The 24314-nt window shown below is 33.3% G+C and overlaps 2 protein-coding genes across 4 annotated transcripts; both read left to right on the top strand.

Annotated features, from left to right (window-relative positions):
* Positions 1 to 11315: 11315 nt before the first annotated feature.
* On the top strand, positions 11316 to 14246 carry LOC115971314 (transmembrane protein 45B-like). Its single transcript, XM_031091164.1, has 2 exons — positions 11316 to 11905; positions 13526 to 14246. The coding sequence occupies exons 1-2, from the start codon at positions 11559 to 11561 to the stop codon at positions 14013 to 14015; spliced, it is 837 nt and encodes a 278-aa protein (XP_030947024.1). The 5' UTR covers positions 11316 to 11558; the 3' UTR covers positions 14016 to 14246.
* A 1646-nt stretch (positions 14247 to 15892) lies between these two features.
* Positions 15893 to 21487, top strand: LOC115971313 (transmembrane protein 45A-like). 3 transcript variants are annotated; one of them, XM_031091162.1, is made up of 3 exons: positions 15893 to 15990; positions 16528 to 17125; positions 19974 to 21074. In XM_031091162.1, the coding sequence occupies exons 2-3, from the start codon at positions 16779 to 16781 to the stop codon at positions 20461 to 20463; spliced, it is 837 nt and encodes a 278-aa protein (XP_030947022.1). In that variant the 5' UTR covers positions 15893 to 15990; positions 16528 to 16778; the 3' UTR covers positions 20464 to 21074. The 3 variants fall into 3 exon arrangements, with proteins under 3 accessions (XP_030947022.1, XP_030947023.1, XP_030947020.1); XM_031091163.1 differs by lacking the exon at positions 15893 to 15990 and adding an exon at positions 21175 to 21487 and having other exon boundaries at positions 16090 to 17125; positions 19974 to 20467; XM_031091160.1 differs by lacking the exon at positions 15893 to 15990 and adding an exon at positions 16091 to 16283.
* The last annotated feature ends 2827 nt before the right edge of the window (positions 21488 to 24314 follow it).

Here is a 24314-nt window from a genome sequence, read left to right as displayed (position 1 = left end):
TTTGAATCCAAGTATGTGCTATAGTGGTGTAGACACCCAATTTTATAACTTGCATTTAACCAACCGGTAGATCTTTAGATTTGTGATACAAAACAAATCTTGATGTTCTAATGATCACAATGGTATGTCATGGGTTTTGATCGAACCACCTGATCAAAAGTTATCATACAAGCAATTTTCAATGATCATGGCCTGCCTACACGATGGGCCTGATCGCGTCCTATTCTAAACACTTAATTTTGATTGGTTCTCACAAGAATTAATTTAAAATTAATCAAGTGTGTTTTTTGATTGGATTTCATTTTATTTCATTTTTTTTTAAAGAAAATAATAAAAAAAATGTTTTTCTTTATGGCATCTTATCTGCTCTTTTGAAAAATTCCGGAGATATGATCCATGAAAAATTCAAAAAAAAAAAGAAAAGAAAAAATTCTCAAAAAACGTCATTATCTTCAGCTGGAACTTGAATCACATTTTTGGTTAGAAAAACGTTGAAATTTGGATTTCTCTATTTCTATAAAAGTTGTAGAGAATTGAATTTCCTTTCAAAAAAAAAAATCAATCCCGAATCAATTGGAATTTTGAGCAGCAAGTTATGGCCAAAATACGAAACAGGTGCAGAAGACAACATAAATTCAGCATTATCTTCAATTTTCTCTCAAAATTCCAAATGAGTTCAACGTCAAATCTGTTCAAGCCTATCTAATAGACTTATCCTTTCCCTTTGCTTCAGAAGAAATATTTTTGAAAAATAAATTGGGTAAAGAAACAGATACAGCCTATGAAAAAATTCAAAAATGCTCAAAATACGTTACTATTTTCAGCAGCAATTTGAAACACATTTTTGGCATGGATAACGTTGAAATTTGGCTTTCTCTATTTCTGAAAAAGTTGTAGATAATTGAATTTCCTTTCAAAAAACACCCATCTTGAATCAATTGGAATTTTGAGCGGAAAATTAGAGCCAAAATACGAAGCAGGTGCAGCATCATTTCAAAATTTGAATGGAGATCAACACCAAATCCGTCCCCAGCTCATTTAAACAGATTATCTCCTCCCTTAGCTTCAGAAGAAAGCTAATAATTTAGCTTTAAAGCTAAGCCATCTCTTCCCCTATAAATAGAGAAGACATCTTCCATTCTCTGGACCCCGAATTCCCTCTAGAGAGCTAGTGAGAAAGCAGAAAAAAAACTATTGAGCAACCATTGTTCTTACTTTGGTTGTAGTTGAGTACTTCCTTGCTTTCTCCTTAGCCCTTTAGATGATCATTTCCCCTTTTAATTTATGCTGGTAAGTAGTTAACTTTTTTTTTATTCTTTATACATGCTAGAATAAATGCTTACAAATCATTATTCACTTCTTTTATGCTATGCTTGGATGAACATGCCTATGTTTTATTTGGTTTTCTCTTACATGCTTAGTTGAACATTTCTAGGCCAATACACAATTTTCTTTTGAATGCTTAGATGAGCACTTCTAGGCTAAAACACAACTTTCTCTTTAATACTTAGATGAACATGTCTAGGTAATTGTTTTACATTTTTAAATGCTTGAACAAACATGTCAAAGTATTTTGATTTTGCCTAGATAAACATGTCTAGGGTTTTTCTTTTACTTCTCTTCATAATTGCTTGGATGATCAAATATGCTTAAAGGTTGTATTTTTATTTGCTTCTCTTTGCAATTATGTTGATGTCAAATCACATGACAATTTTGTTTTCCCTCACATGCTTAGATGAACATGTCTAGGCTAGGAATTCTTTATTTATATTGATCTCTTGGATGAACATGCCATTACCTTCATTTTTTTGTTATCTAACAAGTTTTATTTTATTTTATTTCTCTTCATGTCAAATTCCTCTAACATATATTTATTTACACTTCTTGCAAATCACATGTTTATATGACATATTCTTTGTATTTGTTTGACATGACATGACATTGGCCACCTTAACCTAGGAGACCGGTTTTACCGGGCGAGATGGGTGCTTAATCCCTTCCCATCTCGTAAATTAGCCTCCGAACCAAGATCAAGGGTTCTAGACAATTTTTTTGTATATACAATTTTACCTTTTTTAGAATGTAACTAGGAAATAAAGCAATGTAATTTACTTTTCTTAGATTGTACCTAGGACAAAAAGCATTGTAAATTTTTGTTACAAAATTCGATGTAAATTGTCATATACATTAATACAACAGAAGTATTTTTCATTAAAGGTTTTCTTGTTTTTCCTTTTTAAATTAAATAAGTGGCGACTCCATGTAAAACCCTCGATCTAGGGGGGAGCACATTTTACAAGTGGCTGTTTCTGGGATACCGGGAGACATTCCTCTGTTTTTCTTAAATTTTATAGAGTTCTAATGACTCTGTTATGATATTCTTCCTACTGAAAATCCTCTGCCTCTTCAACATGGGTTTTCTCTTCCTTTTATAGTGTGTTTTCTAGGGCTCCATGGTACTAGTGATTTCTCTCTTTTGCCCCTCAGAGCTCGTGCTGTAACAGTTGCTCAAGGGCTGGTCTCTTCCCTTTTTTCTCATAGTTTTCATCTTTTATTGCTGTTTTCTCTAAAAGTCATTTGCTGACTTTCCATTCCGGGGCGTCCTCAGCAATTAGCCTTCAATCTCTCTTCTTTCAAGGTTTCTCATTTTTCAGAATTGGCTGTCGGTGTTATTTCCTTGTTGTCATTATTCCCAAATAGTTGGAATCTTTTACTGTTGGGTTGAAAGTTCTCCTCCAGTTGCTTCTACGTATGATTTTCTCATTCTTGGTTCCTTGTGGTACAGCTCTTTTGTTCATGAATGTTTGCTTTATACTTTCTGATTCTTTGCTGCACCAGTGGGTACTTGAGAAGGACATCTCTGTTCTTCATTTCTTGTATTTCGTGGTACCTTTCTTGAGTTGTCTCAATCCTACAGTAGCTGCCTTGCATTACCTGAGGATCCCGGGCGTCTGGCAGCCTCTGGGTATCCCGGCCCAGTTCTTTCACTGAATTTTGCTGGACTTTTTAATGACCTTTTTGCTGGAAATCTGAACATAAATAGGGCCTTAATGTTGATTCTTCTTACTGCTTGAATTGGGCCTTCTTTAATTTTCATGGAATGGGCATTCTTGTGAAATTTTGGCCTTCAACAGTGTTCAAGAAGATCATTTAGTGTTCAACAAGTGGTATTATTTAAGACATAAAGAATACTCAAGAAACAGTACAAGAAAACCTGGAATTGCAGATCTCAACACCTACTCTATACTTGTTGATCTATAGAGATTTAATAAATCTCGATACCTAGCTTGACACCTTTCGATCTATTGAAATGGAAATTTGAAATCCATAATCTATTTTCGGCCCATGATGACAAGGATTTCCTAGGGTTTCGTGTACTAGAGTTGTAGAGAATATAAAAGTTATATTTTACAATCTTTATCATACACATAAAGAGATATACGAAGAAACACCCTTTACAAGAGTTGTTGCAATTTTTTATGCATCTTAGGGTTTTGTACCAAGTTGCATCCATATCTACAAGTGTGGATTGAAGAACTTTGCTAAAGAACAACAATCAACTGTTGTTGTGTTGTTAGTCATGTACAATGATTCGTGCAAAAGAGAAGTATATATAAGAACAAGTCCAATTGGGTATTGGAGTTGATACTGGTATATATTAATAGGTTCAACTGTAGGTTGATGTTTTGAGATAGTCCGATTAGGTTAAGATTCATTATACTTGTAACTATTTGATTTTTGATTAGTTTATTCTTCAAGAGTGGTGACTTAAAATTCACTTGATGGGGTTTTTGTTGGCAAAGATTTTCCCCATCATGATCAAATCACCATATCAAACTTATTTTATGCTGCACTATATTTAATTCGGTGATTTGATTGTGCCTTAATCTGATTTGCACATAATATTAACTAATTAATCAACTTGAGCGATTGGATTAATTAACTAGGGCCAATCGATAACCCAACAAAACCAACAATTTTTATTAGTTTGTGAATTCCAATTTATAATATTAATTTTTCCAGTTTAGCGTCCAACGAACATTGGATCACCGTTTGTCCACAATCCACAGTCCACAGTCCACAGTCCACATTTATTATTTATTTTATTAATTTTGCTCTTTAATTGTTTTACATCCATTAGTAGTTTGATTTAAAGCTTCAAAATAATATAATAATAGTATTTTTTAAGAAAATTTTATTTTTTGGATAATTTGATAGCTATAACAGGAGATGGGGCATTTGAAACTCAAATGTTTTTGTTAGAATATCAGAAGGTGCCAACTAATTGAGTTACAAGATTTTTGACTTTTTAGCGCTTGAAAGTTAGAGGTCAAGATAATTCAATCATTCTTAATCAAACACATCAAGGGCATTCAAACAATCTCTCAAACACATTAAAGGGAAAAGGGCATAAAACCATCAAATTCAAATTGCATGCTTACAACGAAACCAATGACCACTCAAAATGAATAAAAACAAAAAATTAAATGTGATTGGCGGTTTTTGTCTAATAGGAAATATACAAATGACGTCGTTTCGAAGCTATTAATGTATATTGTATTCCATTATTTTATATTTATATATATATTTTTAATAAGGAAATAGTACTACTGTTCACCCTTAGTGTAATGATTACTTCATAAGTACAAAGTTTTCATTGGCGTGGGGGTGCCAGGGAGGGAGAACAAGGGTCTGAATTCAAGTCTACAGGAGTGAGACTCACACACACAATATATATATAAACTGTGTTATGTTAGCTTTTTCTCTATCATAGGTTTGTATTTAAGATGCTTTATTTCCATTACACACATATGTGTTAGAGAAGAAGCTAACACAATACATAGTCTCTCTCTCTCTCTCTCTCTCTCTATATATATATATTGGATACTTTTTTTAAAAGAATCATATATTAGATTAGACTAGTGCATAATTCGTGCATATGCACAATACAATTAAAAAAATTATAATTACACACATACATGGATTCAAATTGTACTCTCTCTTTGATTTTATTTTTATTTTTTTGGATATACACATGAGTTTACTCCTTTTTTTATTAGGTTTTTGATAATTTATTTATATTAGATTATTCGTCTTTTGCACCGCATTAACTCACTTAGAAGAAAATTTTAAAAACTAAAATAGAACATGTTGCGCAAAATTAAACAACAATTAGAATCCAATTTAGAACCCAATTGGATTTTATCTTAGTTTTTACTATATATATATATATATATATATATATATAGAGAGAGAGAGAGAGAGAGAGAGAGAGAGAGAGAGAGAGAGAGAGAGAGAGATTAGATTGGATTGTAAGTAACAAATTAGATTATAGATTTAATAGTTACAGTGAATCCTAAATATTTTCTTTAGAAATAATAGAAAGTGTCCAATTAGGCTACAAGATTATTGGTGTGGGTTCCACTTAACGATAAAGATTATTGGTGTGATCCTATTTTGTAAAAAAAAATTATGTATTTTTATTTTATATATATAATTTTTATTTTGAGAATCTAATTTATAAGTGGATAAAGAAATTTGAAAATTTACAAGAGAGTATCCGTATTTTTTAGGCAATATTTTAGTGGGATTTAAAATTGTATTTTTACCAAATTGTCTTTTAATTTTGTCTATACTTAAACATACAAATGTAGGGGCATTTTTGAACCCAAAAAAAAAAAAAAAAAAAAGAATCTCAAACAGGGGAAGCCCCTTAAATAGTACTCATTTCGTCCCAGTCTGTTTGTTCTCTATTCTATTTTGGGATTTTCCAAAATATTTTTCTGTTTCTAAAAATAAAAGTAATTAATTTACTAATATTCCTATTATACCCCTACTTTATTTTCAAAACCATTTGAAAAGAAAACTAACAAATATTTAAAAAATTAATCTAATTGAGGCACATTTTTAGTTGTCTCATTAAAAATAACTATTTTTTTTAAAAGCTGATAAATTTATTTGATGATAGTTTTGTAAACTTATACATTTTTATAAGGCATATAAGACAATAAATGATGTCTCCTTAAAAAGTTTGACTTTTCAAACATGACAAACAAATTAGGATAGAGGGAGTAGTATAGATGAGGGTTTTTTTTCTTCTTTTCCGTGGTCCTATTTTGTAGTAATTTTTATTTTTATTTATTTTAGGCAATATTTTAGTGGGAGTTAGAATTGTATTTTTATCGGATTATCCTTTAGTTTTGTTTCTACTTAAACATTGGAATGTACGAGCCTTTTTGAACTTAAAAAAGAAGAAGAGAATTTCGAATAGAGGAAGCTTCTTAAATAGTAGCACATAGAAATGTAGGAGTATTTTTAAACTAAAAAAATGAAAATTTCAAATATTAGGGGCTGTTTGGATTTATTTTTTTGTCACTCAATTTCCATCACTCATAACTCATAATTCATAACTGATAACTGATAACTCATCACTCATCACTCATCACTCTAAAATACCATGTTTATTTGGCACTATCACTCACTTCCCATCACTCAATATTTTTCAAACTATTTGTGGGCCCCATACCTATCACCAGTGCAGCTTTTTCATTTTTTTTTCTTCAATACCCTAACTCACTGAACCCAGTGGAAAAAACAAAGAAAAAAAAAAGAAAAAGAAAAAAAGAACCGAATAGCCAACCCAGGAAAAAAAAAAAAGAACTGAACAGCCAACCCAGGAAAAGGAAAAAAAAAAGTCAAAAGGTGGTCAAAAGTTACGACTGTGGGTCCCCTATGTGTGTTTAATTACAATATTGTCATTGAGTTATGAGTTATGGAAACTAAAAACAACCAAAATGTGTTTTCAGTTTCCATAACTCATAACTCAAAAATTAGAGAATTGAGTGATGGAAACAGATTTATGGAAATAGAGTTATTGTTTGCCAAACAACCTTTTTGTTATGGGTCCTACTATTTTTGAATTATGAGTTATAGAAACAGAGAATTGAGTTATGGAAATAAGCTATCCAAACAGCCCCTAAGAAACTTCTTGAATAGTATCTCGGACAAGCAACTAACTCACCTCGAGCAGTGGAATTTGTTTGCTTGTTTGCTTTTTAGTTGTTAATTTTATTCCTCTTAACCAAAAAAAAAAAAAGAAAAACTAACTCACTTGAGTTTTTTTAATTAATTTAGGAGTATGATATTTATGGGATGTGAATTGCAATCTTTTTTGACTGAAAAAAGAAAAAAGAAAAAAAAGAAATGATCCAGTGCAGTGATGTAGATGGGTTATGGACCCCACCACCCTAATCGAGAACATCGCGATCAGTCAAAAGCCTTATGACATATACTGTTGTATAAATGGAATCATGGATTGTTTTTTGTTTTTGTGGTATAGACTAGAGACTAGAGAGTAAAGAGAGACTTGACCTTGAAAAGGCATACGATCGCTTAGAGTGGTCTTTTATCAAAATGGTGCTTGAGCATTTTGGGTTTCCGGAGAGTATGGTAAAGTTGATCATGAGCTGCGTGTCTACCACTAACACAGCCCTATTATTCAATGAAAATAAGTTGGATTCTTTTCAACCATCAAGAGGAATAAGACAGGGAGATCCTATATCTTCTTATTTATTTCTTCTGTGCATGAAATTCCTTGGATCCCATATCACTAGTATGTGTGAAGTTAGGAGATGGGACAAGGTTAGGGCATCTAGAAGTGGGCCAAGCTTTTCCCATGTGTTTTTTGCAGACGACTTGATGCTTTTTGCTAAGGCAGACAGAAAAAACTGTGAAGCTATTATCGAAGTTTTGGATAATTTCTGCAACCTTGCTGGGCAGCAAGTTAATCTTGCCAAATCGAAGATTCTGTTTGCTCCTAAGTCCTAATGTAACTTGCAGGAAGAGGAGAGGCATTTGTAGAAGGTTGGGGATTGTCGAAACCAACAACTTAGGTAAGTACCTTGGTTTTCCCATCATTCACCAAGGTAGAGTGGGGAATGCATATAACTTTGTGATTAATAAAATACAAAGTAAGCTGGCTGGTTGGAGATCAAAATTATTGTCGAAGGCTAGTAGATTGGTGCTTGTTAAAGCTACTGCGACTCCTGTGGTAGAATACTATATGCAGTGCCAATCTCTTCCTGCTAAGGTTTGTGACCAAGTGGATAAACTAATAAGGGATTTTTTATGGGGTTCAACTGAAGAAAAAAGGAGGTTGCATTTAGTTGGATGGGATAAGGTGACGCTTCCTAAAGAACTTGGTGGATTGGGGCTGCATAAAATGAAGGACAGAAACATGCGTTGTTAGCTAAGCTGTGTTGGAGGCTAGTGTGTGAAAAGGAAGCTCCTTGGGCAAAAATGCTCACAGCCAAGTACCTTTCCCCTAGGAGAATGACTGAAGAAGGGAAAAAACTCCCCTGTTCTAGCTGTTGGGCAGTGTGTAAGAAGGGTGGCCCGGTTTATGTTAAGGGGCTTAAATGGTCGGTGAAAAATGGAGAGACATTGAAGGTTTGGGCTGATTTTTGGCTTCCAACGGGTGTGTTGAGATCTCTTATTGAAGGGCCTTTGAACCGTAATGAAGATGCTATTACTGTGAAGCAATGTTTTGATCATAACTATGATTGGCAAGGCCATTGCCTATCCTTTGTTATGCCTGATCATATTCTCAATGCCATTAAAGAAACACCGATGTCTTGCAATCAGGAGGCAGAGGATACTCTCCAATGGGCTTTCTCCAAGAATGGTTTTTTCTCTTTGAAATCTGCCTATCTTTTGACAAGGGGTTTAAACCCTTTGAACCTTGATTCTGTTTTGGTGGCTAGGGTATGGAAGGTTGAAACTTTTCCTAAGGTTCAATTCTTCCTTTGGCTGTGTCTGCATAATAGTGTGCCTACTGGGGAAGTTTTGGGTTCAAGGGGTTTAAGTCTTGATCCCATATGTAGTTTATGTAATAAAAGCTTTGAAACAATTGACCATCTATTAAGGGGCTGTGAGTATGCTCGGTTTTTTTGGTAGCAACTTCATTTCCCGTATTGCATGAGGGAAACCTTTGACTTGCCGATTAGTGAGTGGCTTGAAGCCAGCTACAAATCTCATATCAAATCCAGGTGGATGGGCATTCCGTGGAAGATTTTGTTTCCCATGGGAGTGTGGAACTTATGGCTTCATAGAAATAATGTTACCTTTAGGACAGGTAAGATGGATCGGTCATGCTTCAAGAAAAGCATTAAAGATGGTGCTGAATATTTCTTTGTTGGGTTGAATGTTAAGATGCCTAAAGATAGAGCTCTTATTGCAGTAGGGTGGGAGAAGCCTCCAATGGGATGGGCAAAGCTTAACTCAGACGGGTCTGCTATTGGTTCCTCTGGGCATGCAGGTGGTGGCGGTATTATTAGGGACCATAATGGGCATTGGTTGAAAGGCTATGCAAGGCCTCTTGGGTGTACCAACAGTTGTATGGCAGAGCTGTGGACTTTAAGGGATGGCCTTCTAATAGCTAAGGAGATGGGGATAAATAACCTCATCATTGAGTTAGATGCTTTAAGTATTGTTGTACTTATGAATAACAATGCTGCCAATTTGTTAATGGAGTCATTGCTTACTGATTGTAGGAACCTGGTGAGAGAGATTCCCAACAAGCAGATAGTTCACATCTAAAAGGAGGTCAATCAATGTACTGATGCGTTGGCCAAACTTGGTGCTAGTAGCTTAGACTCTTTTGTTATTTTTTTGTACCTGCCGCCTATGGTGGAAAGTATTCTAGCGGCTGATAAAGCTTGCTTACGTTGTAATAGACTTATAAACTCCTAAGTTTAATGATATTCCTTTGTTAACCAAAAAAAAAAGAGACTTGAACATTGATATTACCACGAACCACAAGACAAAAACTCTTTTGGACCTTTTCCTTTTCCTTATTATTCGCAATTCACAGACAGAAGCTCTCGTATTAATAGCTTAATATGAACTCTCTTCCTCTGCTTTCCTGATTATCTTCAATCTCAGATCCACAAAATCCCACCATTTTTTTCCATCTCTTTAATATTAAAAATTCAGTGAATTACATATTTTTATATAACAAAAAAAAAAAAAAAAAAAAAAAAAAAGAAAGAAAGAAGAAGAAGGTGGTACTGGCTGCTGCATCGAACCCACATGGGAAACAACTATCTATCAGATATATGATATTATTATTTGTATATGTAAGTACATCATCGTCGTCATCATCTTTTCATTTTTACAGTTTTATTATTATTTTTTGGCCTTTACAGTTACATACCCAATCAATTGCTATATGCTACGTAAAAGTGCTCAATTCTTTCGTTTCTAAGCAAACCAAAAAAGTTTCTTTTCCTCTCAGTCTCAGGCAAGGCCTTTTCTCAACTTTAACCAAAATAAAATTGTATTTGTGCTTTGGTTATGTGTAAAAGTTGGGGAAAAAAATGTTGGGTTTCTTTCATTCGGGCCATCAATCTTTGACTAACAGGTGGGGATGGTGTGGGCTTGTTTTTTCCTCTCTTTCAATTTTTGACCCTTTTTTTTTCTTCTTTTTTGATAAGAACCCTTTATCTTTCTTTTTTTTTTTCTTTTTTTTCTGATGGGGGAACCCTTTATCTTCTTAACGTGAAGGAAGTCTTTGTCACAAATTTTATGATGGTCTCAGTTAGGTGGATGGTTTTGTCACATTTTAAGGACCTTTTATTTTGCTGAACCTCTAGAAAATTCAACTAGTTTTTCTTCATCATTTGTTTTTTTTTTTTTTTTTTCCTTTTTGGCTGCAGCTGCTATCAGAGTCAAGTCAACCAACAGTGGCGGAGCCACATGTATCCTTGTGGGGGGGGGGGGGGGGGAGCCTTGGCCCCTCCAAAATTTTTAATTTTTTTTACAATTTAAGTATATTTTATAAATATATAAAGGTTATATGAAAAAAAATAAGAGTTGGCCCCCCAAAAGAAAGCATTGATTAAATAATTTAGTAATTTTTCCTAAAAAAAGAGAGTTTAGAGTTGATATATAATTACAATAGAATGAAATAGTTAGATAGTAAGTTTTGTGAGTAAATAGTGTAAGTGTGGAACCCCTAATTTTTAGCTCAATTTCAATTCCAATTAATACATTCAAATCATTGAACATTAATAATATATGCAATTTGATTGAAATTTTCTATTTTCAAGATTTTATTAAGAAATAAAAAAGCTCATATGATAATTCAACTATAACATTATGATATTGATTTGTCAAACATGGATGAAGTTTTGCAAATAATTTATATATTTTATATTTACACACATATATTATGTGGAATTTTTAGGGAAGTGTCTATTTTTTATTTGAGTTTATCTTGACAGAATATATAGTTCGGCCCCCCAACTCAAGATTCCTGACTCCGCCATTGTCAACCAAGTGCAGTTAACACGGAAAACCCATCAATTTTTCTTTAGAAAGTCTGCTGTTACCTAAAACAACAAGAAAAACGAGAATTGAATTCGTGTGAACCGAAGAGTCTGCTCCTGGTTGACTCAGGAACACAACAACACAAGCTGAAGTTTGATGAAAGAACTATTCAGAGGCTTAAGCTGATTGATTGTATCTCAAAGAGTGGTAATAGTAATAAGAATACAAAGATGGGATCTTTCAAGGGTCATCTTCTATCAGGAACATTGTTTCTAGTTGTTGGGTTGTGGCACGTATGGAGCTCTTTGGTTCGATATGTATCGAACCCAAAAAAGTATAAGGTTCAGGTTTGGAACCCTGTGCCTGGTTTTGATGGAAGGCTTAAGTACTTGGAGCTTTATATTATTGTGATTGGTGCTTTTATTGATATGTGTATTGAGCTTTTGCATTCGACCCACCTCGAATTTTTTGTGAATGGAGTCTTGAATCCTTCCCACATGAATAATTTCGAGCATTCAGGGATGCTCCTCATGTTCTTCATCTTTGGTTTGGTTGCCCTGCTCTCTCAGAAGACAAGGTTAGTCAATAGTCAATACTTATTTGAAGTAAGGTATGTGGATTTTTATTGAAGCTTGAAATTCTGAGTTTTAAAAACAAAACGTAACCTCAGAAGAAGTATATCTGATTAGAGGCATTTGCATGCGGTTCTAAAACAACGACCATTATATACACAGCAAAACTTAGGCCATTATTGCCTTGCTTATAGTGCAACAAGTTGTCCAAGAAGAATATTGTAGGCTATAGTGGGAAAATGGATATTTGAGAGAAAAAAAATGGCATAGTTTTCATAAACTGCAGTGTGAAAAAGGGTTGTGAACCTTTGAGAATGCATTTTCACCAGAGAGCTTTCCTGGGTATCTCTTCTAGTTGTCTCTCCTGATGTTTGCGTGAAATATCAATTAATGTAGTACTTTTTTATACTTTCACCATAATTTGTAAATTGACTCATCAAAACAAATGTATGTACTATCTTTTATACAAATAATAAAATATCCCAGATCTAAAATACTAATCATACCCACTTGTGGTCTTTGGCCCAAATGTCATCCCCTCCACCTATAAGGGGTGGAGAGTTAGGTGACAACTCATGGATTCATGAAAAGTGTACTTACCTATCTAAATTTAAAAATAATTATAATACAAAAACTGCTGATATTGATTTCTTATAGACTTTCTTATGAATTTGTTAGTTCTACAGTGCCATGATTGCCACAGTTATACATTTTAGTTTAAGAAACAGACAAAAAGGTTTTCTTTTTCGTTTTCCTCGTGTATTTACAGTGCACACATAGTTTTATCTTTCATCATATATTTTGCTATTGTGTGCCTGAGGCCTTGTTGTCAACTGCACTTACCTCTGTTAGTTTCTAAGAGATTTTCAGTGAAATGAAGGTATGTTTACACTTCCAACCAGAAATTAATTTATTAGAAATAAAACAAACCAAAAATTAAGAATCGAAAGTATTTTTAAAATATAAGTTATATCTTTTTCACCTATCCCATACCTTATGAAACCTTGGCTAACTATAACATTCTAGAATTTTCTTCTCAAAAAAAAAAAAAAAAAAATAATAATAATAACATTCTAGAATTTGTCTGCTTATTGTTTTGATGAGATTTATATGCTCCAAAACATTTTGGAAAATTAAATGTTTTTCTTAGCAATTCTTGCTAGATATTTATTTTATGCCTTCATGCATATCATAGGAAGCCTTTTTAATATTAGTGACTGAATGATTATTAAATTTGGCAATCCTTTGATTAATGAGCCCTGTAACATTATTGTTGCATGCTGGGTGTTTGGTTAGAGTCGTTAGGTCAAGATTGTTTTGTTTGAAGCATTGCCTCAATAAGCTTGAAGATGATAATCACATCTTTTATTTTTCAATTTTCTGTAAGTTCATATTGATTTTGATCAATATATTGCACACTTTGTCATTATAAAAATCCAGTGCTTCCTGTACGATTAACAGAATTCTGTCTGCTTGATAAAAAAAGGTTCACCACAGCATATCTTGTGTTTATTATGTAATTGCTAAATTTCACACAACAATCACTGTTCATAGTAAGATTTAAAACTGTAATTATGGATTTTTTTTCTTATTGCTCTTTTTTATTTCTACACTTCTTTGTTTAGGTTTCTTACCTTGCCAGAAGGAGCTCTTTGTTTGATTGTCTCCTCAGCATTCTGTGCTGAGTGTCTCCTATTCTACTTTCACTCAACAACCCATAAAGGCCTTGAGGGGTACTACCACTTTCTCCTTGTTCTCCTGATAGGCTTTTGTGTACTGTCCACTGTTGCTGCTGCCCTCTTTCCAAGCAGCTTCCCAGTTGATTTATGCTGTGGCATCACTATAACTCTCCAAGGTCTCTGGTTATATCAGACTTCATTCACTCTCTATGGCTCCATGATGCCAGAAGGTTGCCAGCTAAAGGAAAACCAGATCTCTTGTCACTCAAAAGACAGTGAGATCCGAGGTGAGTTGCTTGCAAACTTCCAGCTCTTTGTACTGGTCCTTGGTGTCCTTGTTGCAGCTGTGGGATCATTTTGTTTTTTGGCTTCAAGATATGGGCATTCTGAACTAGGGAGCTTGCATGCAGTTCAGGGAGAAATTAATCAGGAATAGTGAGGTATACAATATCGATTATTTTCCAGTCTTCTGAAGCGGGGTATAATTTTTATTTTTTTTATAAGGAGGCAGGTCGAGGCATGAAATTGTTTTATTCTTTTTGCATATCTTTTGAATGTACATCAACATCTTGTAGAATAGTTATAGTTTAAATAAGAACTTTTTGTAGGATGATCAAACTAAAACAGTAATTTTGTCAATGAAAATTACGTGATACTTTTTGTACCATCTACCTCTATTATACAGTTTTACATTGCTTCTCTCGCTCTCTGTTTATATATATGTTGACAATTGAGCAAGCTTCATTCAAACTAACCAGAAACAATACAACTGTCCGCATCCTTCCTGATCACATGCTTAAACTAATCAGGTAAGGATAAAACATCAACAAAACCATTTCAGTCATTAAACAAACCCCACTTTGCTAACCCAGGAAAAGGAAAAAAAAAGAAAAAAACACAGAACCGAACAGCCAACCCAGGAAAAGGAAAAAAAAAAAAAAAAGTTAAAAGGTGGTTAAAAGTTGTGGCTGTAGGTCCCTTATGTATGTTTAATTACAATATTGTCATTGAGTTATAAGTTATGAAAACTGAAAACAGCCAAAATATGTTTTCAGTTTCCATAACTCATAACTCAAAAATCAGAGAATTGAGTGATGGAAGCAGAGTTATTATTTTTCAAACAACCTTTTTATTATGAGTCCTACTATTTTTGAATTATAAGTTATAGAAATAGAGAATTGAGTTATGAAAATAGGCTATCTAAACAGCCCCTAAGAAACTCCTTGAATAGTATCTCGGACAAGCAACTAACTCACCTCGGACAGGGGAATATGTTTGCTTGTGTGCTTTTTAATTGTTAATTTTATTCCTCTTAACCAAAAAAAAAAAAAAAAAAACCTAACTCACCTGAGATTTTTTAATTAATTTAGGAGTAAAATATTTATGGGATGTGAATTGCAATCTTTTTTGACTTAAAAAAAAAGAAAAAGAATTAAGGCACGTTTGGTAGACTGTAATAGATACTGTAATGTAATAGTTATTCCTATGGTTTAACTATTCAATAGTTTGGTTATGTTTTTATTATAGGATTCTTTAAAATGAAGAATAACTATTCCTCTCTAAAAAGGTTGTAATAGTTATTCCTTAATAGATGTAATAATTTCCAACACTAATATATTTCCAAATAAATAAACTTTCCCTATCTATCTAACAATTATGGAAATAAAAAATCACTAAAAAATAACTTATCTCTCTAATATTTAAAATATATTATTTTCTAGGAAACATAATTATATGAATAAGATATTTCCTAAAATAGATCATAAGTTTTATTCTAATGTTACAACTCACAACCAAACTAATGAATAGGTTTAGTTATTCCATTACAACATATTTTATTCTTGGTAATAAAGATTACCATTCCTGTTGTAATTCACATTTAGTGTACCAAACATACCCTAAAGAAATGATCCAATGCAGTGATGAAGATGGGTTATGGACCCCACCACCCTAATCGAGAACATTGCGATCAGTCAGAGGACTCATAACAGATATGTTATACAAATGGAATCATGGATTGTTTTTTGTTTTTGTAGTAGAGAGTAGAGAGTAGAGAGTAGAGAGAGACTTGAATATTGATATTACCGTGAACCACAGGACAAAAACTCTTTCGGACCTTTTCCTTTTCCTTATTATTCGCATTTCGCAGACAGACGCTCTCGTATTAATAGCTAAATATAAACTCTTTTCCTCTGCTTTCCCGATTATCTTCAATCTCAGATCCAGAAAATCCCACCATTTTTTTTCATCTCTTTAATATTAAAAATTCAGTGAATTACATATTTTTATATAACCAAAAAAAAAAAGAAAAAAAGAAAGAAAGAAGAAGAAGGTGGTCCTGGCTGCTGCATCGAAACCCACATGGGAAACAACTATCTATCAGATATATAATATTATTATTATTTGTATATGTAAGTACATCATCGTCGTCATCATCTTTTCATTTATACAGTTTTATTATTATTTTTATTATTATTTGGCCTTTACAGTTACATACCCAATCAATTGCTATATGCTACCTAAAAGTGCTCAATTCTTTCGTTTCTAAGCAAACCAAAAAAGTTTCTTTTCCTCTCAGTCTCAGGCAAGGCCTTTTCTCAACTTTAACCAAAATAAAATTGTATTTGTGCTTTGGTTATGTGTAAAAGTTGGGGAAGAAAAAGTTGGGTTTCTTTCATTCGGGCCATCAATCTTTGACTAACAGGTGGGGATGGGGTGGGCTTGTTTTTTCCTCTCTTTCAATTTTTTACCCTTTTTTTTTCTTCTTTTTTGATAAGAACCCTTTATCTTCTTAACGTGAGGAAGTCTTTGTCACAAATTTTATGATGGTCTCAGTTAGGTGGATGGTTTTGTCACATTTTAAAGACCTTTTATTTTGCTGAACCTCTAGAAAATTCAACAAGTTTTTCTTCTTCATTTGTTTTTTTTTTTTTTCTGTTTGGCTGCAGCTGCTATCAGAGTCAAGTCAACCAAGCACAGTTAACACGGAAAACCCATCAATTTTTCTTTAGAAAGTCTGCTGTTACATAATACAACAAGAAAAAAGAGAATTGAATTCGTGTGCACAGAAGAGTCTGCTCCTGGTTGATTCAGGAACACAACAACACAAGCTGAAGTTTGATGAAAGAACTATTCAGAGGCTTAAGCTGATTGGTTGTATCTCAGAGAGTGGTAAATAATAGTAATAAGAATATAAAAGATGGGATCTTTCAAGGGTCATGTTCTACCAGGAACATTGTTTCTAGTAGTTGGGTTGTGGCACGTATGGAGCTCTTTGGTTCGATATGTATCGAACCCAAAAAAGTATAAGGTTCAGGTTTGGAACCCTGTGCCTGGTTTTGATGGAAGGCTTAAGTACTTGGAGCTTTATATTATTGTGATTGGTGCTTTTATTGATATGTGTATTGAGCTTTTGTATTCGACCCACCTCAAGTTTCTTGTGAATGGGGTCTTGAATCCTTCCCACATGAATGATTTCGAGCATTCAGGGATGCTCCTCATGTTCTTCATCTTTGGTTTGGTTGCTCTGCTCTCTCAGAAGACAAGGTTAGTCAATAGTCAATACTTATTTTCTTGTTCATTTCATCTCCTGAGAAAAGATAAATCTATACTTGATAAGATTTTTAACAGCTATGCCTACTATAACTTCAGCTTCCTCGAATTCTAATTTTGCAAATCCTGATATGATGTGATTTATAATGCTTATTTCTGCTTTGTTATTTGTTAAAAATCTTAAATATAAGTACTTTTTGTTTATGGGTTGCTTAGAAAACAAAAGGAAATAGTAGAATTTTTCTTGGATTGATTAGGAAATTTAAGCCTGCACTCATTGGGTATAATTGATCTTTTTGTTTGAGTCAGTTTCTCTTTCCACATGCATGGATGGCAGAAAAGGAAAGGTTTGAAGTTCTAATTGAGATGAGCTCTTAAATTCTACCACACTGTTTATTTCTATCTGCATATTGCATACTTATAATTTAGGCTTGTTTCACATCTGTGTTTGGCATAAGCATAAATCAATTTGTTTTTTGCCTTAAAACATTTAAAATGGGAAATGGTGCCTTAAAATGAATGTAGGAAGGATGATTCTGCTGATTTACATAAGGAAAAAAAAAAGTATCATATTAAGTTATCTTTGCCCTCTTGTTCATGGTAGTGAGGTAGTCACAAGTAATTAGAACTGTGGTAGAGCATCGGCAAACAGATATATTGTAAGGGGAAAACAGTATTTCCTTACTAAAAATTTGTGACTGAGCACTGCTTTAGGCGCACAGTCATGCCATGTTTCAAGTAAGGTATGTGGATTTTTATTGAAGCTTGGAAGTTTTTTTTTTTGATAAGTAAAAGTTTATTGATATCAAAAAAGGGGAACACCCTAGTACACAGGAAGTGTACAAGGGGTCAAACAATCAAGAACAAAAATTACAGGCATCTAAGAAATCAAGAAAAGATAAAAATGATTGGTTCCGCAAAGCAGCCAACCAATCCATTAAAGTCCTAAAGAAAAATAGCTTTAAGTCTGATATGGATCTCTCCTTATCTTCAAAGCACTGACTATTTCTCTCCCTCCAAAGGCACCATAATAAGCAATGGGGAACCATCAACCATGTATACCCATTTCGATGACGGCCAAATCTGCCTTGCCAACATGTTAGAAGCCCCACTATAGATTGCGGCATAACCCAGCTCACTCCAAACAAACCAAACACCATAGCCCACATATCCATTGCAACCGGACAATGAAGAAAAAGATGAAGCTTGGAAGTTCTGAGTTTTAAAAACAAAACATAACCTCAAAAGCAGAATATCATTTTAGAGGCATTTGCATGCGGTTCTAAAACGACAACCATTACATACAGCAAAACTTAGGCCATTAGTGCCTTGCTTATAGTGCAACAAGTTGTCCAAGAAGAATATTGTAGGATATAGTGGGAAAATGGATATTTGAGAGAAAAAAAATGGCATAGTTTTCATAAAATGCAGTGTGAAAAAGGGGTTGTGAACCTTTGAGATTGGATTTTCACCAGAGAGCTTTCCTGGGTATCTCTTCTAGTTGTCTCTCTTGATGTTTTTGTGAAATATCAATCAATGTAGAATCTTTTTTATACTTTCACCATAATTTGAAATTTGACTCATCAAAACAAGTGTATGTACTATCTTTTATACAAATAATAAAATATCCCAGATCTAAAATACTAATCATACCCACTTGTGGTCTTTGGCCCACATGGCATCCCCTTCACCTATAAGGGGTGGATAGTTAGGTGACAACTCATGGATTCATGAAAAGTGTACTTACCAATCTAAATTTAAAAACAATTATAATACAAAAACTGCTGATATTGATTTCCTATAAACTTTCTTATAAATTTGTTAGTTCTACAGTGCTATGATTGCCACAGTTATACATTTTAGTGTAAGAAACAGACAAAAAGGTTTTCTTTTTCTTTTTCCTCTTGTATTTACAGTGCACATAGAGTTTTATCTTGCATCATATATCTTGCTATTGTGTGCCTGAGGCCTTGTTGTCAACTGTACTTACCTCTGTTAGTTTCTAAGAGATTTTCAGGGAAATGAAGGTGTGATTACACTTCAACCAGAAATTAATTTATTAGAAATAAAAAAAACCAAAAATTAAGAATTGAAAGTTTATTTAAAATGTATCTTTTTCACCTATCCCATACCTTATGAAACCTTGGCTAACTATAACATTCTAGAAATTTCTTCTAAAAAAAAAAAATAATAATAACATTCTAGAATTTGTCTGCTTATTGTTTTGATGAGATTTATATGCTCCAAAACATTTTAGAAAATTAAATGTTTTTCCTTGAGTTTACAATCGTAAACACATTGTTCTTTTTCATCAATAAAACTCTTATTATCTATCAAAAAAAGAAAAAAAAAGGTTTTTCCTAGCAATTCTTGCTAGATATTTATTTTATGCCTTCATGCATATCATATGAAATCTTTTTTAATATTAGTGACCGAATGATTATTAAATTTGGCAATCCTTTGATTCATGAGCCCTGTAACATTATTGTTGCATGCTGGGTGTTTGGTTAGAGTCGTTAGGTCAAGATAGTTTTGTTTGAAGCATTGCCTCAATAAGCTTGAAGATGATAATCACATCTTTTATTTTTCAATTTTCTGTAAGTACAAATTGATTTTGATCAATATATTGCACACTTTGTCATTTTAAAAATCCAGTGCTTCGAGTACTATTAACAGAATTCTGTCTGCTTGATAAAAAAAGGTTCACCACAGCATATATTGTGTTAATTATGTAATTACTAAATTTCACACAACAATCACTGTTGATAGTAACATTTAAAACTATAATTATGGATTTTTTTTTCTTATTTCTTTTTTTTTATTTCTACACTTCTTTGTTTAGGTTTCTTCCCTTGCCAGAAGGAGCTCTTTGTTTGATTGTCTCCTCAGCATTCTGTGCTGAGTATCTCCTATTCTACTTTCACTCAACAAACCATAAAGGCCTTGAGGGGTACTACCACTTTCTCCTTGTTCTCCTGATAGGCCTTTGTGTACTGTCCACTGTTGTTGGAGCCCTCTTTCCAAGCAGCTTCCCGGTTGATTTATGCTGTGGCATTGCTATAACTCTCCAAGGTCTCTGGTTCTATCAGACTGCATTCACTCTCTATGGCCCCATGATGCCAGAAGGTTGCCAGCTAAAGGAAAACCAGATCTCTTGTCACTCAAAAGACAGTGAGGTCCGAGGTGAGTTGCTTGCAAACTTCCAGCTCTTTGTACTGGTCCTTGGTGTCCTTGTTGCAGCTGTGGGATCATTTGGTTTTGTGGCTTCAAGATATGGGCATTCTGAACTAGGGAGCTTGCATGCAGTTCATGGAGAAATTAATCAGGAATAGTGAGGTATACAATATCAATTATTTTCCAGTCTTCTAAAGCGGGGTATATTTTTAATTTTTCTTTATAAGGAGGCATGTCGAGACATGAAATTGTTTTATTCTGTTTGCATATCTTTTGAATGTACATCAACATCTTGTAGAATAGTTATAAGTTAAAATAAGAACTTTTTGTAGGATGATCAAACTAAAACAGTAATTTTGTCAATGAAAATTACATGATACTTTTTGTACCATCTACCCCTATTATACAGTTTTACATTGCTTCTCTCGCTCTCTGTTTATATATATGTTGACATTTGAGCAAGCTTCATTCAAACTGACCAGAAACAATACAACTGTCCACATCCTTCCTGATCACATGCTTAAACTAATCAGGTAAGGATAAAACATCAACAAAAACATTTCAGTTATTAAACAAACCCCACTTTGCTAAAACATGGGTAGGTTGTGTATATTAGATATTTCAGAATCACAATTAATTCTAAAACAGCACAAGGGAGGTGCTTGCCAATGATTTATCTGTCTGACACTGCTATTTGTGTTCTGCTAAATTGAAACTGCTAGATGCTCCTGGAATTACTTGTCTGTAATTGCCAGCATGACATTAATATTGACTTCTGAAAAAGAAAAGGAATTTTTTATTTTTTATTTTTTTTATGCTCCATGTTTGCTTCCATATGATTGCTGCCATGGTTTGGAAATGAGCTTCAGGAATCTCATTTGGAAGTAGAGCAGCAGGAGGTTCAATTACGAAATGCACCAGTTGACGAATTGATGCAGCAGGTGGCAGGCCACTTGCCTAGCCTCAAATTTCATTTTCCTCCAAACCAGAATGCTTTCTCCACCATACAATCTTTAAAGATGTGTAGACAATTTTTCTCCTCCCATTTACATAGAAGCATCTGGCATCAAACTATTATCTCAACTCTTGTAACCTGCATTTAGAATTTTAAATTTTCTGAGTTATTCTCTATAGTATTTTCAAATTCCATAGCTTCTTCCAGGCTGATCTCTCTGTTCTTGACATCACCCTCTGTTGCAAAAACTATGCTGACCTTACTGTAAACCTCCCTTGAGCATTTGTTATCCACATAATTTTATCTGGTGTATTCCTCTTTGAGAGAGGAATTATAACAATGGCACAGATTGAAGCTAACATCAAACGGGTCTTGTAACTTTGCCAAATCCCACTCTCCTCTCACTGCATCAATTAACTGACTAACCACCAGGGGCTGTTGAACCACTAAGCTGTCCTTAGCAATGGGTTTGAAATTATATAACCATGGTACCCAGGAGTCTTCCCATATTCTAACTTCCTGCCATATATATATTAAGAAGAAAGTTCTATTTCTGATCCCAGTTGAGCTCTTTAAGATACATGATGCACAAATTATTCTGAATAGAGTCTTATTTTGTCCAAATTGCTGTATTATGCAAGCCTAGATTGATAGTCAAACCAATTTTATGCAGCAGTGGCAGCCACTGCTGTTGTCTGGATTATATATTTTCTGTTTGGACAGAATAAAGAATGGGCTTGTAACAAAGTTTTTCAAAGTGAACACGAATATAAAATGCAAAACGGGTGCAATTTGTTTGAAACAATGGGCTTCACCAATGATGTCATTAATCAAAGGAATACACACACTAAACACACAAGTCACTAACACCGGTGGCAGTGGTCATGCCCCATTAAAAAAAAAAAGAACCTGGATTTAAATGAACAATATTTTATTAAATTGTACACTTTGATTACAAATCCATAATAAGAAAAGTTCTATTGGAATATACAAATAAGTAACTTTTTCCACCGCAAAATACATAATTCTCATGGAAAAAAAAAAGTCTTACATGTGCTTTGACAGTTTGACGAACTTAAGATACCGTACGCACTCGTTAATTCCGTATTGGGTATGTCTCCTACTTCTTGACCGAAGTAAGCAATTTTCAATCAACCTTACAAATTGTTATTATAACTAAGTTAAAAAAAAAAAAAAAAAAAAAATCCAGAATTTGTTTTGCACTTCCTTAATAATAACATTTAACATCAATCCAGGTTTAGGAAAATATCATTAAAAAACATTTCTTACTATTTCTATTAGCTATATAAAAAGCGCGACTGCACCTGTAAATAGTGCTTTTGTCGAGCACCTTGTCTGCTATTTGTTTATTGTTTTAGCACTTTTTTTTTTGACCGATTTTGTCGAGCACCTGTGAGAGTTTGGATTCTGCGTCTGCGTTTTCCCTTTTCTCCTTTTTATTTTTTTTATTTTTTTTGCACGCGTAATGGGAGACAAAGGCTACTGTTTATGTATGTTTATAAACAGTAATCAAATTTTTTGACTTTTTAGCCATTTTCAACACATCAGTGGGTTTCACGAGACCTACAAACTTCACTTTTCAGCAACTTTTTCATTAAAAATGAATCCCATGACATTATTCACACATTTAAAAATTATTTCGCTACAGTATTTTCAGTTTCAATTTTCAATTTCAGCAAAAATAAGCTTAATTCAAATGGACCTTAATATACAAGCAAGCTGAAAGGGTTTGTTTTGTCTTTTGCTCCTTTTTTTTTTGATCTTATCTCTTTGTTGGCCTTTTTGGTCAACCACCTACTCAATTGATGGACACGGACACAATAGTTAGACTTCTCTCTATGGATGAACACAAACATAGGATCCAGGTAGAGAAAAAAAATCATCCATGACCAAATTGATAGAGAAAGAAAAGAAAGAAGGAAATTAATATGTATATATGTTTGAAAACTTCACTAGAGATTAGAAAAAAAACGAAATTTTGAAGATCATGGAAGACAGATAAAGACATAATTATTATTCAATTATGTATCAGTTTGTCTTCCCTTTTGTAGATCAAAGGCGTAGATATGGATACATTGGTTTTTTTTAGACCTCTTTTTGTACACAATATATACTCATCTTTATAAACTACGCTTGTGATAATGAAGTTCTTTTTTGTATAAAGTCTAATAGGATCTATATAAAAAGTTTTTCCTGTATATAAAAAAGTTTTTCCTGTATTCAGATTTTGACATAAAATATAGCATAAAAAATTATATTATCTACTTAATATAACAAATAATACATTTTTTATTTATTTATGTATGTGATCTTTGATGGTAAAATATAAAAAATAGCATTTACGAGAAAAGTGACGGGAAGTTGGGAACAGGGCTACAGTATTGATATGTGAATATTTGAAACATTTAATAATATAATTTTTAGGCAATCCAATAATTAAATAACTATAAATAAATTCTATTTTTATCCATAATTGTAATCTTTTTATTGGCTAACACGTGCTTCAAAACTAGTGGAGTTTCAAAATAAGAAGGAAAAGTAAAGTAGTTCAACCGTTTGGAGCTTCTAAAAAATTAAAATTATTATCGAAAGTTCTTGAACAACAAATGAATCTTAAAGTTGTTGGAGCACTGCCTTTTGCACAGAGAAAATTTTGCGGTTTTTTTTTTTTCGGTTTTGTAACTTAAAACAGAAAATAAGGCATATAAGGATTTTGATTTCAATTTAGTGGGGAATTAACCGGCCTCCACAAGGCAACAAATCCAAAGTTAAAAAAAAAAAAAAAAAAAAAGGGTTCTGGAATCTGGACTCAACACATAACCCCAATCCCTTTTCTTCTCCTTCATACACAAAAGCTTCTGTCTTCCGAAGTTCGGGCTTTAGGACCGCACCAAAATATTCCAAAGCAATTTATATACATAACATATAATTTAAACTGTATAGGCATCATTTAGAATTTGGTACACATTCGCTCAGGTTGGCACCTCTTGCCTAGAGCTTTCGTCTTAGCTATACTGACCAGAATCATTAAAA

Source organism: Quercus lobata, chromosome 12 (genome assembly GCF_001633185.2).
Source record: "Quercus lobata isolate SW786 chromosome 12, ValleyOak3.0 Primary Assembly, whole genome shotgun sequence".
Classification (NCBI taxonomy): domain Eukaryota; kingdom Viridiplantae; phylum Streptophyta; class Magnoliopsida; order Fagales; family Fagaceae; genus Quercus; species Quercus lobata.
This window is presented reverse-complemented; position numbering and strand designations above follow the sequence as displayed.

What these genes read in the sequence shown, in the direction of transcription:
- LOC115971314 (XM_031091164.1), top strand. Translation starts at nt 11,559, where the DNA reads ATGGGATCTTTCAAGGGTCATCTTCTATCAGGAACATTGTTTCTAGTT. An exon ending in CTGCTCTCTCAGAAGACAAG is followed by an intron (nt 11,906 to 13,525) that starts GTTAGTCAATAG and finishes TTCTTTGTTTAG; the next exon opens with GTTTCTTACCTTGCCAGAAG.
- LOC115971313 (XM_031091163.1), top strand. Translation starts at nt 16,779, where the DNA reads ATGGGATCTTTCAAGGGTCATGTTCTACCAGGAACATTGTTTCTAGTA. An exon ending in CTGCTCTCTCAGAAGACAAG is followed by an intron (nt 17,126 to 19,973) that starts GTTAGTCAATAG and finishes TTCTTTGTTTAG; the next exon opens with GTTTCTTCCCTTGCCAGAAG.